The 13568-nt window shown below is 42.8% G+C and overlaps 1 protein-coding gene across 11 annotated transcripts in view; it reads left to right on the forward strand.

The window, feature by feature from the left end:
* Positions 1-13568, forward strand: part of ENOX1 (ecto-NOX disulfide-thiol exchanger 1) — a 615060-nt gene that overhangs the window by 381612 nt on the left and 219880 nt on the right. For all 11 annotated transcript variants that reach the window (XM_059042210.2, XM_067016825.1, XM_067016827.1 and 8 more), the window contains 2 exons: positions 11402-11545; positions 12396-12533. In XM_059042210.2, coding sequence (XP_058898193.1) covers positions 11533-11545; positions 12396-12533 — 151 coding nt within the window. In that variant the 5' untranslated portion in view covers positions 11402-11532. The remainder of the gene's footprint in view (positions 1-11401; positions 11546-12395; positions 12534-13568) is intronic.

Consider the following 13568-nt stretch of genomic DNA (forward strand, 5'->3'; position numbering starts at 1 on the left):
CTGGATAAGCTCATGAACACATGTCTGCTTCATTGTGCAAGTAACAAAATCATTATCGTGATTGCATTAATGGGCCAGGGCCTGGTGAATATTTGTAGCTGGCAGCCACGTGGTTCTCAGATGCCATCACCTCATACCCTGCACTGCTTAACCACCACTAGTTGCTGCTTATTTTCTTAGTCATCATTTTACAATAAACATTGTCTCATAATAAGCCATAAAATTTAGACATGCACAAGTACAAGAACGTCAGAGTTCTTGAAGAGCAGGTGATCTTTTTCATTAAGACTAGAAAGGGGAAAACGTGGTAATACTAGTGGGAATTCTTTTAAAATATTTGTTTAGGTTGGGTTTAAGCCATCTAGCTGTGAAAATAATAAACTATGGTAGCAATAGCAATATACTGTAATTCCCACAAAGCACATTCAGCATAATTTCTTTTTCTTATAAATAATAAAACCATAAATAAATATGATTACTCTCAGCTCACATGAAATTACTTTCAGCACCAGGAGCCAGATGTTTTTCTCTCATATCTGTCTTCTTTAGGGTCAGTTTTTGCTTCCCCCCTGCCATCACCACCAGTAATATGTAAGTAATCTGTGAATAAATAACTGGAGATGGCATTGGATCTTGAACTTGAGTGTGGCGAGTTTGAGGGGAGACGGATCTTTGTGTCACACGCAATAGGCAGGAAGGGGCCAGATGGTGCCTCAAAACAGCCACTTAAAACTTCTTAGGCTCCAGGTGCCAGCAGCTTTCTTCTGGAGGCCTCACCCCACATCGAAACATACGAAATGCCCTCACATGTGAAATTCAATATAATTTTGTCTATAGCACTTTTGGACAGGATTTTTTTTTTTTTTGAGCTGTGCTGAGCAGCACGTGGGATCATAGTTCCCCAACCAGGGATCGAACCTGCATCCCCTGAAGTGGAAGCGTGGATTCTTAACCGCTGGACCGCCAGGGAAGTCCCGGGCAGGGTTTTTAATAATTCTGCTTTTGAAATTATTTTCCTACAAGTTGCTTATTTCATTTACAGCCAGCTCTGACTTCTCCATAACCGTGCGGACTCAGAGACTTTTTCCAGTGCGACACAGCCCCACTTACAAATGATTTCTAACTCAAACGATGTCTATATGGATATTAACTTTGCTAATTAGAGAAGTTGTCATAATACAAAATGCATAGGTATTTCATTAAATAACTATTTGCTTTTGATCATGCGCATTTCACTGCAGGTTGACACAAACCATTTTCAGTTCTCCAACATTATTGTAGACCTCGGTGCCTTTAGTGCCTTGTTGGTAACACAGCCATAGTTAGAAAGAGAAGTGACTTTCCCAGGGCTCGATGGGTTCTTAATGTGGAAGATAGGAGTAGAGAAAGAGATTCCATTTGAGGAGCTTAGTCCTCCAAATGCCATCCCCTTGTACAGAGGAAGGGTTTCTATTAAGACATGCTTAGGGGGCAAATAGCACTGAGTGTCAGGGAGTATGAGTGTTCTTGGGAGAAGGTGGGGTGGAGCAGCACATTTACACCTTTGTATGGGAGGAGAGAGAGAGAGAAAGAGAGAGAGAGAGAGAGAGGTGCGGGGAGCGAAAGGGGAGGGGAGGGAGGAGGGAAGGAAAGGAAGGAGTTATGCTGATAGCAGCAGTGTTTTACAGTGACCTTCAACCTTGTCTTCAGTGCTGGAACCTGCCCATCAGCATTTATCCCACCCCCTATTTTTTTCTTTTTTTTTTTTCTTTTTTTTTTTTGCGGTACACAGGCCTCTCACTGCCGTGGCCTCTCCCGTTGCGGAGCACAGGCTCCGGACGCGCAGGCTCAGCGGCCATGGCTCACTGGCCTATCCGCTCTGTGGCATGTGGGATCTTCCCGGGCCGGGGCACGAACCCGTGTCGCCTGCATCGGCAGGCAGACTCTCAACCACTGCGCCACCAGGGATGCCCCATCCACCCCCTCTTTTTGACTCTTGCCAAACCCAGCCAATATCAACTAAAGTTTGACCTGTCTCCTCAGGATGCTCCCTGCCAGCCAAGAATTTTCCAACTGGATATCTCGCTGCACATGCATTACTCCTGCCCTAGTAGCCCTCCCCCAGCTAGCCCAACGCCATGTCACCATCTCTGACTCCCTGAAGAGGAAAAAGGACCAACCATCCCAGGGAACCCAGGGCCCCCACTCTCCTGCCCACTGGTTACAGAGCATCAGCAAGGGCTCCGCGTGCTCATTTCGAGAAGAAAAAAACAAGGTCTCCAGCCCCCGGTAACACACCTCACCGAGGTGAGGTGTGGTGTCCTGCTCTGGGTGCGATCAGCTGCTGCGGGGCTAATGCTTTATTCACCGTGTTGCAATGGCATCATTAAGAGCACATTAGTTTAAAGAGTAACTAATATGTTCTTGGTGCTAAACATTGAACTGGATGAGCAGCCAGCTCAGGCCGGTCGTGGTCGGATCCAGGTTTTATTGCAGGTAGATTTCCATAGATTAAAGAGCTCTAATCAGGGCTTTCTGGAAAACAGCTAACTCATTTACTAGAGTTTGCAGCCATTTAAGGGTCAGTTTTTCACCCACTATCATTAAAGTGTTCCACTTTGTAGCTTAATATGTCTTCCGTGGTCGGGTCAAGGTGTAAAATGAGTAAGATAATAATGTTCACAGAAATCACTTTCTGGACATAAGTGTGGCTGAAGAGACCAGTATGTGAATGATAGGCCTTAATACACTACGCATTAATTTAAAAATCTTCTTTGATCTGTGGCACCATCCATGGTTTACAGAGGTTACCTCTCCTGATGGCTGTGTCTTTGAAGCCAGAAATCCACCTGAGGTCTGTTTCAGAGGCGTTACCCCCTTTCTCAAAAGGACTCTTCCTCTGGTCTCTCTGCAGCTCTCTATCATCGGCAGCCTGTAGTTTTACCATTTCAAGTGAAGCTTTTTTGTAGTTCCAGCTTTCTGTTTACGTTGTCTATTCTGTAGAAGTTTTTGAATGGGAAGGGAAGAGAACGGCGAGGGTGCCAGCAGGAAAAAAACTCGTCGTTTGAGTGGAAGCAAGAATTCTCTGATACGTCCTTATTGATTTTAATAAACTTGTCTGTGACTTACTTATTGGGCGGTTATGCCTCAGTGTCCCTATTCAGAGGCTCAAAGAGTCCCAAGGCCTACACATGACTGTAGAAGTAGGATTGAAAGACGGAGCTCAGCTATCTTGTTTTCTAGATAAGGGCTTTGCTGCAGGGAGACTTTTTGAACTTTAAGGCTATTTTGAAACAGTTGCCTGTCAGAAACATTTTGGGGACTTTTGTATCTGGGAGAAGTTAGAAGTGATGAACTCTCAGGTTGGAATTTTGATGTTCTATGAGCTTGGGTGTGTTTGCCCTGATTGATAGGTATCCATTAATGAGGGGAATTAGCTGACCCAAGTCATGTTTCACAAACAGTCTTCAAGTATAATATTGCCCTTCTCAGAAAATCTGAAATATACTACATATGGAAGGTGTCTCTACAAAGACTTTGAAATTACATATTTTTATCATAGTAGCTTCCAGTCCTATTTTCTTTTCTGTTTTTAATGGAAAGAGAAGTACTTTACTCCTATGGTCTCAAGCTTTCTCTTTTATTATTTTCTTCAATTTAGAAATATAAAGTGTAATTTTTTCAAAAAGCAAAGAGTTCCTGAAAACAAAATAATTTTACCTCTGTAAATAATAATAATTTTACCTCTACACTTACGTATGTAATGCTGAATAGTATTTTTCTTTGTATCGAAAGATAATTGGCTTTATCTGCTATCCTGCCATGCTGGTTGAGTTATCTCTTTGGCAAAGTTGGTGATTTTGTTTGAAGGCATCATTACAGAGGGAGGCCTCCTGTTTCTCTCATATTCGTTCTCTCTTTTTCTCTTTCAACACTGAGTTCTTCGAAGACAGATATGTCGTGGGTAAAACTTTGTCATCCATTCAGTAACCATTTCCTCCCTAAGCTGGAAGGATGACGATCTGTAGTTTAAAATTGGCTACTAGACAAAGTAGAAAAATGGAGGATGTAATCACAGACCCTTAATGGCATTTTGTGTTTGAGAAATGGCCAGACCTGCTTTTTATCCTCTGTGGTGCATGCCAAATTGAAACTTTTCCTTTCTTCCCCTGATTTCACTTCTTTAGCACTATAGGTATATGCCTTTGTTACACTAATGCAGCACTTGATGGATCAGGCGATGCCGTTATTTATAGATTTCAGCTTCTCCAAAGAGCAGCTGGGAAGAAGTCTCACAAAAGGAGAACATGGCTGTAACCTGCTTATGACCCTACATTGGTTACCAGGGAGGTGTGGAATCTTAGATCTTGGAGAATGACTTGTTAAGCACACCAAGAGCTTATCTGGAAAATTCTAACATTTAAAAAAAATTGTCTTTGATACTTGTCTGTGTTCTAGTTTCCAACAGCAATTTTCCCTTTAGCTTTCAAACCTCCAACCTTTGAGACTGGACACTGGGACTGAATATTGTCTTTTTGTTCCCTTATTACTTCTTTCTTTCCCTTTCTTATTTTCCTTTTTACTTTCTTTCCTGCCTTCTATGCCTGAATTTATTTGAAAACCATACGTGTGTGCGCGTGCGTGTGTGTGTGCGTGCGTGCGTGTGTATATAAAATTTTATATATGTAATTCATATGACGACTTAAATACATTTTAAATTTATAAATGCATTATAATTTTATATGTATACTGAGCATCTGGCATACTCTAGGTACTATGCTTGCTCCCTGCAGGGATGCAAAAGTGGCCAGTTCCCATAATCATCTAAGCATGTTAGGGACATAGACATAAACAACTCATTAGGATATGAAGTTACAAGTGCTGGTATAGAGAAAGGTTCGGAGCACTGTGGAAACACAGAGGAGGGAATACATACCTCCTTTGTCTTCTTGCCTCAAAGGGCAAACTAAAAACTACTTAGAACAGGAACGGCATTTTTCTCCTCAGGTGCGCTGTTCTGTGAGGTGTGTCACATCATGACCCCTCTGAAAAGAGTTCAATGGTTTTATAAACATGTGAGTAAGTTATTAAAGAAAGTCATAGGTCAGGTATTAAAGAAGACCTTTTGATTTCATGGCTTTGATAGAAAGTACTACAGGATCCAGCACTGCCTGAATCCATCTTAGCCCAGTTCCATCCTCTGCCTATACTGTTTCCAAGAGGTGACTTTTCTGTCCATTTCCAAGTAGGATCTTTCTAGCTTTATTTGATATAATATTCCTACCTTACAATTCTCTTCATCAGAAATTCCCCCACAAAATCTAATTCCTCATAAACTTTAATATAATTTAAATCTCTTCTTCAAAACCTTAATCCTTTTATTTCACACTAATCAGGAGACATCAATCATTAATAACCAACATCCTGTATATTTAGCAGACGTGAAAACTTCATCATGCGTTATCATGTAGTACCTTAGGTAGTCTCTGCTATCAGCTGCCTCCTTATAATCCTCTTCAAGCTCTCTCCTCTAAAGGGTACCCACCATCCAAAAACTATTCCCATCTAAGAAGTAAGCAGCAACATAGACTTTGCTGACATTTCTGTAGAGGGTGCAGGGGAAAGGTTTACATTGTATATTTCCCAGTGAAGCACCTCAAAGTCTGCTTTAGTCATTTCTCTGAAGTCCCCTTTTCTCATGAGTGGCTACCAAAGATCCCTTCTTTCTTTCCCCTCAAAGCACTTAGCCTTGGTGTCCTTTTTTCTCTTTTTTTTTTAACCACATTTAAAAAATAAATAAATTTATTTATTTTTGGCTGCATTGGGTCTTCGTTGCTGTGCGCGGGCTTTCTCTAGTTGCAGCGAGCGGGGGCTACTCTTTGTTGCAGTGTGTGGGCTTCTCACTGCGGTGGTGGATTCTCTTGTTCTGGAGCACGGGCTCTAGGCGTGTGGGCTTCAGTAGTTGTGGCGTGTGCGCTTCAGTAGTTGTGGCGCACGGGCTCAGTAGTTGTGGCACGCGGGCTCTAGAGCGCAGGCTCAATAGTTATGGTGCACAGGCTTAGTTGCTCCGCGGCATGCGGGATGTTCCCGGACCAGGGCTCGAACCCGTGTCCCCTGCATTGGCAAGCAGATTCTTAACCATGCACCACCAGAGAAGCCCCTTTTTTTAACCACATTTTGCAGAGCAATTCTGCTCTGCCTCGAAACTTGCAGATTCCACCCATCTCCTAGATCAGTGTAAGAGGACCCATTCTCCTTAGAAGCCTGTTAGTAATCCTCTACCATAATTTAAGCATGTCTTCGTGATCCTTTTGTGTTTGAAGAGATAATAGTGAGAATTTTATAAAACTGATGAAAGACATTAGGCTCTTCTGGTTGTTCCTCAGTGGGAGAATTAGTCTGAATTACTTCACTTACCATTATAGGAAGCAGAAATGTCTCCCTTATTCCTAAATGGTTGCTTAAAAATCATGGGGTTAAAAGGTAAGTAATGTCTATTTGACAATACTCTATATTGCTTTAAACTATGAGCATTTCCATAACCTCAAGAGAACACCCTACTGATTACATGGAGATCAAAGTGTGAGAGATATTTTCTTAGTGATAAAAGCAGAAAGTATAACTTTGGATGGGAATGCATTTTTCTTTTTACTAGAATATAAACCATGATAATGCTAGTGAATACTTCCTATAAAATAAGAAAGTTTCAAATGTCATATGAAATAAGTTTCCTTTGGAATGAACTCTCAACAAAACGTTAAGAAATCAAATTTTCCCACTATAATTATTCTTCTGTTGAAGTAGGTATAAACCTAAGGACTTAAGTCAAACAAAATCATGCTTTTAAATTAACAAAAGAAAAATTTTCAAGACTTAACTCATCTCCACCCCCTTTTAATAGGAATCTGTGTTTTGTAGACAGTTACAGATGGATTTTATTACTCACAGTGTGTGTGTGTGTGTATGTGTGTGTGTGTGTGTGTGTGTGTGTGTGTGTGTGTGTCGTCCGTCCTTGTGTTCCTTGGAACCTTGGGAATGAGTTGTGTTTCTTAGAGCAGGAGAAGCCTGTGTCATTTTTTTAAGCCAAATAGTATTTTTTTAGGCTTGGTGAGTTTCAAAAACTATTTGCACCATTGATACAGCTCAGTGAAATTCTGAGCATAAATATGTCTTGTTGAACAGTTATGAAATTGGGTCTGAGGTTTTGTACTTGAATGTACCTTAATAAAGATCAGGTTAGATTTCAGGTGAAACCTGGACAAAACTGTACTGTTATCCTTGGCATTTTGTACATCTGATTGTTTGGGGATGATCTTACTTCACTGAAAGCTGTAAATAGAAACTGCCAATTTCACAATTCATCATGAATCTCTTGAAATCTTTTGCAGTTGCATAGATAGAAAAAGAAAAACCTAGAGAGAAAAATTTATACATCTTTTAAATTACATTATATTATTTTATAAAGGAACGGTGAAAAGGAAGAAATATTCTGGTACAACTTAGATGTGACAGAAAACTAGGGCAACACTTACTTTTAGAAATATCAAGTGTTACTCACTGTTTTAAAATTAATTACATAATTATCCAGTAGAACACAAAGATCCCAGGGTACCTTAATGGAAACACTACACTTTCAAATAAAATAATAATAATTAGCACCTACTATATTCCAAGTGCTTTATTAGCTATAATTTTTAACTCCCCACGTCTCTGTGTATAAATAAACATTAAGAATATTAATCTTTTCTGTAGTTTAGAAATAAGAAAACTAAGGCAGAGACATTCATTGGAATGATGAATTAGGCATTATGGCCTTGAATCATTTAAAAAGGCAGGTCCTCAATAGGAACAATAGATATTAGTAGAGTATAAAAATCACTCTTGTAACTATTCATAAATTACCAGGTAGTAATTAATTTAAAATATCACCTTTCTCCCAAACCAAATCACTTTAAAATTTTTAAAGAATTGAAAGGCATCCTTGGGCTTCCCTGGTGGCGCAGTGGTTAAGAATCCACCTGCCAACGCAGGGGACACGGGTTCGAGCCCTAGTCCGGGAAGATCCCACATGCCACAGAGCAACTAAGCCCCTGCGCCACAACTACTGAGCCTGCGCTCTAAAGCCTGCGAGCCACAACTACTGAGCCTGCATGCCACAGCTACTGAAGCCCGCACACCTAGAGCCCGTGCTTCACAACAAGAGAAGCCACTGCGGTGAGAAGCCTGCACACCGCAACGAAGAGTAGCCCCCGCTCACCGCAGCTAAAGAGAAGCCCACGCGCAGCAACCGAGACCCAACACAGCCAAAAATAAATAAATAAATCAATTTATTAAAAAAAGAATTGCAAGGCATCCTTGAGTCTATTGGAAATGCCTAAGACATGCCAGAACTTCCTTTAGAGTCACCATTCTAGGTACATGGCAGCCACATGAAGTTGTATGTCATTCAAACCATTGGATAGGGAGATTGAAGAGATGTCACACATAGAATGTCACCGTCTCATTAGAGGATAAATTCAGGTTTACAAACCACAGCTTGACAAGGAAGCAATACTTTTTGTTATGAAACAGTAGCGGTTTTGTTACTATTCTCGAAACAGTATCAGTCTGTTAAAATGGAGATTGAAAGCATGGGTAGGAGCTAAGGGCCACCGGGACACTCGATGCCCCTTGGTAATACCACAGTCACTAAAGTGAAAACTAACACTGGAACAGTTATAAAGCCAAGGAGAGCTACCACCACCCCTAAAATACGGTAGCGAAAAAGGCAAAGTGAAACATGGCCAGTCAGGCACAAGTCATAAAGCCTACAGAGTAAAGGGATATTCTCTGATACAGTGTTCCAGAACTGCAGACTCACTGGACAGCAAAAAAAGTTGTGATTAATGCCCGTTTGGGGAGAACTTGAGCTAGAAAAAGAACCAGCCAACTAAACTTCACTGGGGAGATAAGTAAGACAAATAGTGACCTTGCAGTGGTATGAAGTGCCTCTCCTCCTGGGCCATTTGAGCAAAAGAATGAACACATTGTAGGCTGACTTTGCTTTGGTGTTCTGGAATGGCTGGAGGTGGAGAGAGGGAAATGCATTGAGGTTTCACCACAGAAATGTTGCTGGTCTGTGGCTAGCTAAAGGGCAGGCATTTTGGTTAGCTATGTATTGATGCTATTGGGTGTATTTTATATGGTGAGAATCTCTTTGTCTGATGGCATCCACTACCTGGGATAAATGATGCATATAATATCTAAGCACGTTCTGAGTTTATTTGGGGGGTAGAGTCTAATTGCGAGGTTTGAAACATTTGTCCTGAGTACAGTTTGCTCCCAAAGTTGAAATCATTCACTACTTCTTCTTTTTGTGTGTGTGTGTGTGTGTGGGTGTACACGGGCCTCTCACTGCTGTGGCCTCTCCCGTTGTGGAGCACAGGCTCCGGACGCGCAGGCCCAGCGGCTATGGCTCACGAGCCCAGCTGCTCCGTGGCATGTGGGATCTTCCCGGACCGGGGCACGAACCCGTGTCCCCTGCATCGGCAGGCAGACTCTCAACCACTGCACCACCAGGGAAGCCCCATTTACTACTTCTTGATGAAGGTGTTTTATCTTCCTGATAGACTGTTGGAAATAATTCCCCACCATCTCTCATTCCCCTATGTCTGAGGGCTAGGGATTTGTGGAGACCATAGAAACTATTTGCTCAATATCCACCTGTCCTTGAGATATTGAAACCTGAGCTTCCATTTGAATTGAACTTACATTCACCTGGCAGTAAGGGGTTTTTTTTGTTTGGTTTTTGCTTTTTTTGAGAGTACAGTGTTCAAAAGGATCACTGATTCTTGCACCTAAGAATCAAAGAAATAAAAGAGCATACCATAAAAGGGCCAAACTTTGCACTAGATACACTGACAGATTATAACACTAATTCTAAAATATATATTAACAGAAAGACAGTTGAAAAAAATTTCTAAACTTGAGCCTAAATAAAGATAAGTACTTCAAATTCAGTTGTTCTACCAATCTACTTAAAATTCAAACTTCTCAGGTCAGCCATCCAAGTGATATGTTTTGTCTTCCAGTCTTGAACTGGTGAAAGAGCTCTTAAAATATGTACGTAGGAATGCTATGTCTTTGCATTTTTAAGTATGGAGAGAAGGCCTAGCATTTTATAAATGGTACAACATAGAGGGACCCTTTGTAACTTTAAGTAATGTTTTGGTTTTTGTCTTTTTCAGAAAGGTGCTTTGAAAAGTCTTATAAAAATACATTTCTAGGGCTTCCCTGGTGGCGCAGTGGTTGAGAATCCGCCTGCCAATGCAGGGGATACGGGTTCGTGCCCCGGTCCGGGAAGATCCCACATGCCGTGGAGCGGCTGGGCCTGTGAGCCATGGCCGCTGAGCCTGCGTGTCCGGAGCCTGTGCCCCGCAACGGGAGAGGCCACAACAGTGAGAGGCCCGCATACCACAAAAAAAAAAAAAAAAAATACATTTCTAGGGGCTTCCCTGGTGGCACAGTGGTTAAGAATCCACCTGCCAATGCAGGGGACACGGGTTCGTGCCCCAGTCCGGGAAGATCCCACATGCCGTGGAGCGGCTGGGCCTGTGAGCCATGGCCACTGAGCCTGAGTGTCCGGAGCCTGTGCTCCGCAACGGGAGAGGCCACAACAGTGAGAGGCCCCGCGTACCAAAAAAAAAAAAAAAAATTTTAAAATACATTTCTATATAAGCTGTGCAATTCTTGGGAAAATTCAGACCAAACAAATTGTGGCCAGTTAAATTTATCTTGTCATAGAACTAAGAAAACAAATGCTTTTCCTCTGCTGCCCCAGCACCGTCGGCGTCTTTTTCGACGGGTGGGCAGCACACCATTCTTTCCTTTTGCCTTTCCTGATGATTGTAATTTGGGCACACTCTTTACCAGTCTCACGGGGACTAGCTCCTTGCTTTTTTTTCTCCCTCTTGCTGACTTTTTCTCCTTCTCTGAATACATTTCACAGACGACCGTCTTCGAAAATAACAACATCAATTAATTTTTTAACTTAAAAAAAAAATCACATTTAGCCCCGAGTCTGCCCTCTCCATTGATGTGTCATGTGCGGAGCGGGCTGTGAGGGTCTGATAAGCCCCGTTTGTGAAGTCTCTTCAGTAGGAGGCCAGGCAGTAGGCACTCCACAGACAGGCTGTTTATTTCATCCAGCCCTGCTCCGGGTGGTTTGACAGTTGACCCGCACATCTCCCGGGCTCCAAGACCGAGACCAGAGAAGGATGCAGCTTCGCCTCTGTGCCTCCCCCTGAAAGCTGTTCTTTGTTGTTTATTTGTTTGGTTGTTATCGTTGTGGTGTGTTTTGAATAGACAACAGTTTTTCCCATGAGAGCTCCCCCAGTTAACGATTACACTTTCTCACCGCGCTGCTCTCCTTCCCCTTTTGCAGAATCCGATGATCTCCGTGGGGACCCTGCGCCCAGCCATCAAAGCACTCCCACCCCTCAGGATGCTCGTAACTCAGTAGTAGATGCAGGCGGCCTTGAAAGCATCACACAGTGTCCCCAGCGGCTTCCTCAGATGATGGCTGCAGGTAAATGTCAGTGGCCAGCACGGAACACAAACATGGCATTTTGCGTCTTAGTGGAAAACCTCCCCAGCCGTGAAAATAAGTATTGAACCAGGAGCCTGGGCTCCTCAAAGAAACCAGGCTCTGGCACTAGTGAACATCGAAGAGCATTAAGTCAAATTTAACTTATTTTGCTGACCTTTCTTTTTTTTTTTTAAGCTCTGTGCTATTTGTTTTCAGTATTATTTATTTGTTTATTTTGTTTTAATGAAAGGCTGTGCTTATAAGAAATATTTTGGGGAGTCACTTTAGAAAGACACCTGCATTTCCTTAATGTATGGATGTAAATAGTTTGTAAAGGACAGACTGTGTTACAAGGTAGCGCTTAATAAATTCAGTCAGGAAAAATTTGACTGCCTGACAGCTGATTTTAGAGATTTTATTAGATGGTTAGAGGGTGTGCCTGCTTCAGAATGACACTCGGAAACAGATGAATTTATTTATTCTAAGCCAGTTGACTTGTTTTACCCAGAGAGTCCTCTGGCTTTGCCTCTCCACCAGGGAACTTAACTAAGGTTTCACCTGGAGAAGGAAGCGATTCTTCAGTTTTTTCCAGGGGTAATTCCTTAATGGCATGCTGTGTGTAATATAAACTGCACGTCATTCAGTTTCCTCCCAGAATGTATTTGGAAACTCTTTTATGTTTACGTCTGGAGAAAGCATTGCTGTAGATTACAGTGCTGTTATTTTTTTGTGGTTTGGGAATGTGTTTAAATGAAGCCTCACGTCTCTAGAAATGGCGATTTGTTTTCAAAGAGACACCATTGCCTGTGGACTCTTAAGTCAGAGTTTCTTCCCCCCTACCCCATCACAGCAGCCGATGGTTTGGGGAGTCTCGCGATCGACACGACCCAGCTGAACATGTCAGTGACGGACCCCACTGCCTGGGCCACCGCTATGAATAACTTGGGCATGGTTCCCGTGGGACTGCCTGGGCAGCAGCTCGTGTCGGGTAAGCTTTCTCCGGGGTTGGAAGATGCCGGCAACCACGCCACTGGGTGTGGGTGACAGGCGCCTTGGCAGTCTTTGCGCACGCAGGTGTTAAGCTCGGTCTGGGATTTATGACATGGGGCATGGTTTGGCAGGCTGCGTGCTTGAGATTCTTGTCCTCGTCACCTCACTCTTCTGCCGAACAGCCATTCTCAGAAAAAGCCACACGCAGTTACCTCTCACCGGTGGCACTGCAACATCAGTTTCGTATTTTAAATGGGTAAACAGAAGAGCTCATATTTGCTTTCCAGTTTACAAAACTCTTCCACAGATGTTACACCATTTGATTCCACAGTCTTCTCTTTGAGACAGGTATACACTTATGGTGGTCGTGGCCCTTGTTCCCACGTTAAAATCAGGGAAAGAGGGGACCACAGTTTGGGTGACTCGTCCAGCACTGAAGTGGCAGAACTTAGAAACCCAACTTAACTGACACTGCATTCCCTGTTTTCTTTCCGTCACACTTTGGAATAGTAATAACAGTCGTGTGTTCAATGTAGAAAATGTTTAGAGATATCACAAAGCAGAAGGTCATTTGAAAGAGTTGATCATTTAATTTAACACATGTTTATTGCAGATATTCCATGTGCCGTGTAACAAGTGCTTTGGGAAAACAGAAAAAAATATATATGTATATAGGTGTCCTCGAGGGTTGAGGGAGCATATCTCCCCAGACTGAAAACCACAGCAATAAAAATAATGTGTACGGCTTCCCTGGTGGCACAGTGGTTGGGAGTCCGCCTGCCGATGCAGGGGACATGGGTTCGTGCCCCGGTCCGGGAGGATCCCACATGCCGCGGAGCAGCTGGGCCCGTGGGCCGTGGCCGTTGAGCCTGTGTGTCCGGAACCTGTGCTCCACAACGGGAGAGGCCACAACAGTGAGAGGCCCGCGTACCGAAAAAAATAATAATAATAATAATGTGTAGAATCAGGTGCTAAGAGGTGGTTCAGTAATTTCCAGAAGGATCAATGCCTGGGGCTCTGAGCTTAGATGTTA

This window comes from Kogia breviceps, chromosome 16 (assembly GCF_026419965.1).
Source record: "Kogia breviceps isolate mKogBre1 chromosome 16, mKogBre1 haplotype 1, whole genome shotgun sequence".
Lineage (NCBI taxonomy): Eukaryota > Metazoa > Chordata > Mammalia > Artiodactyla > Physeteridae > Kogia > Kogia breviceps.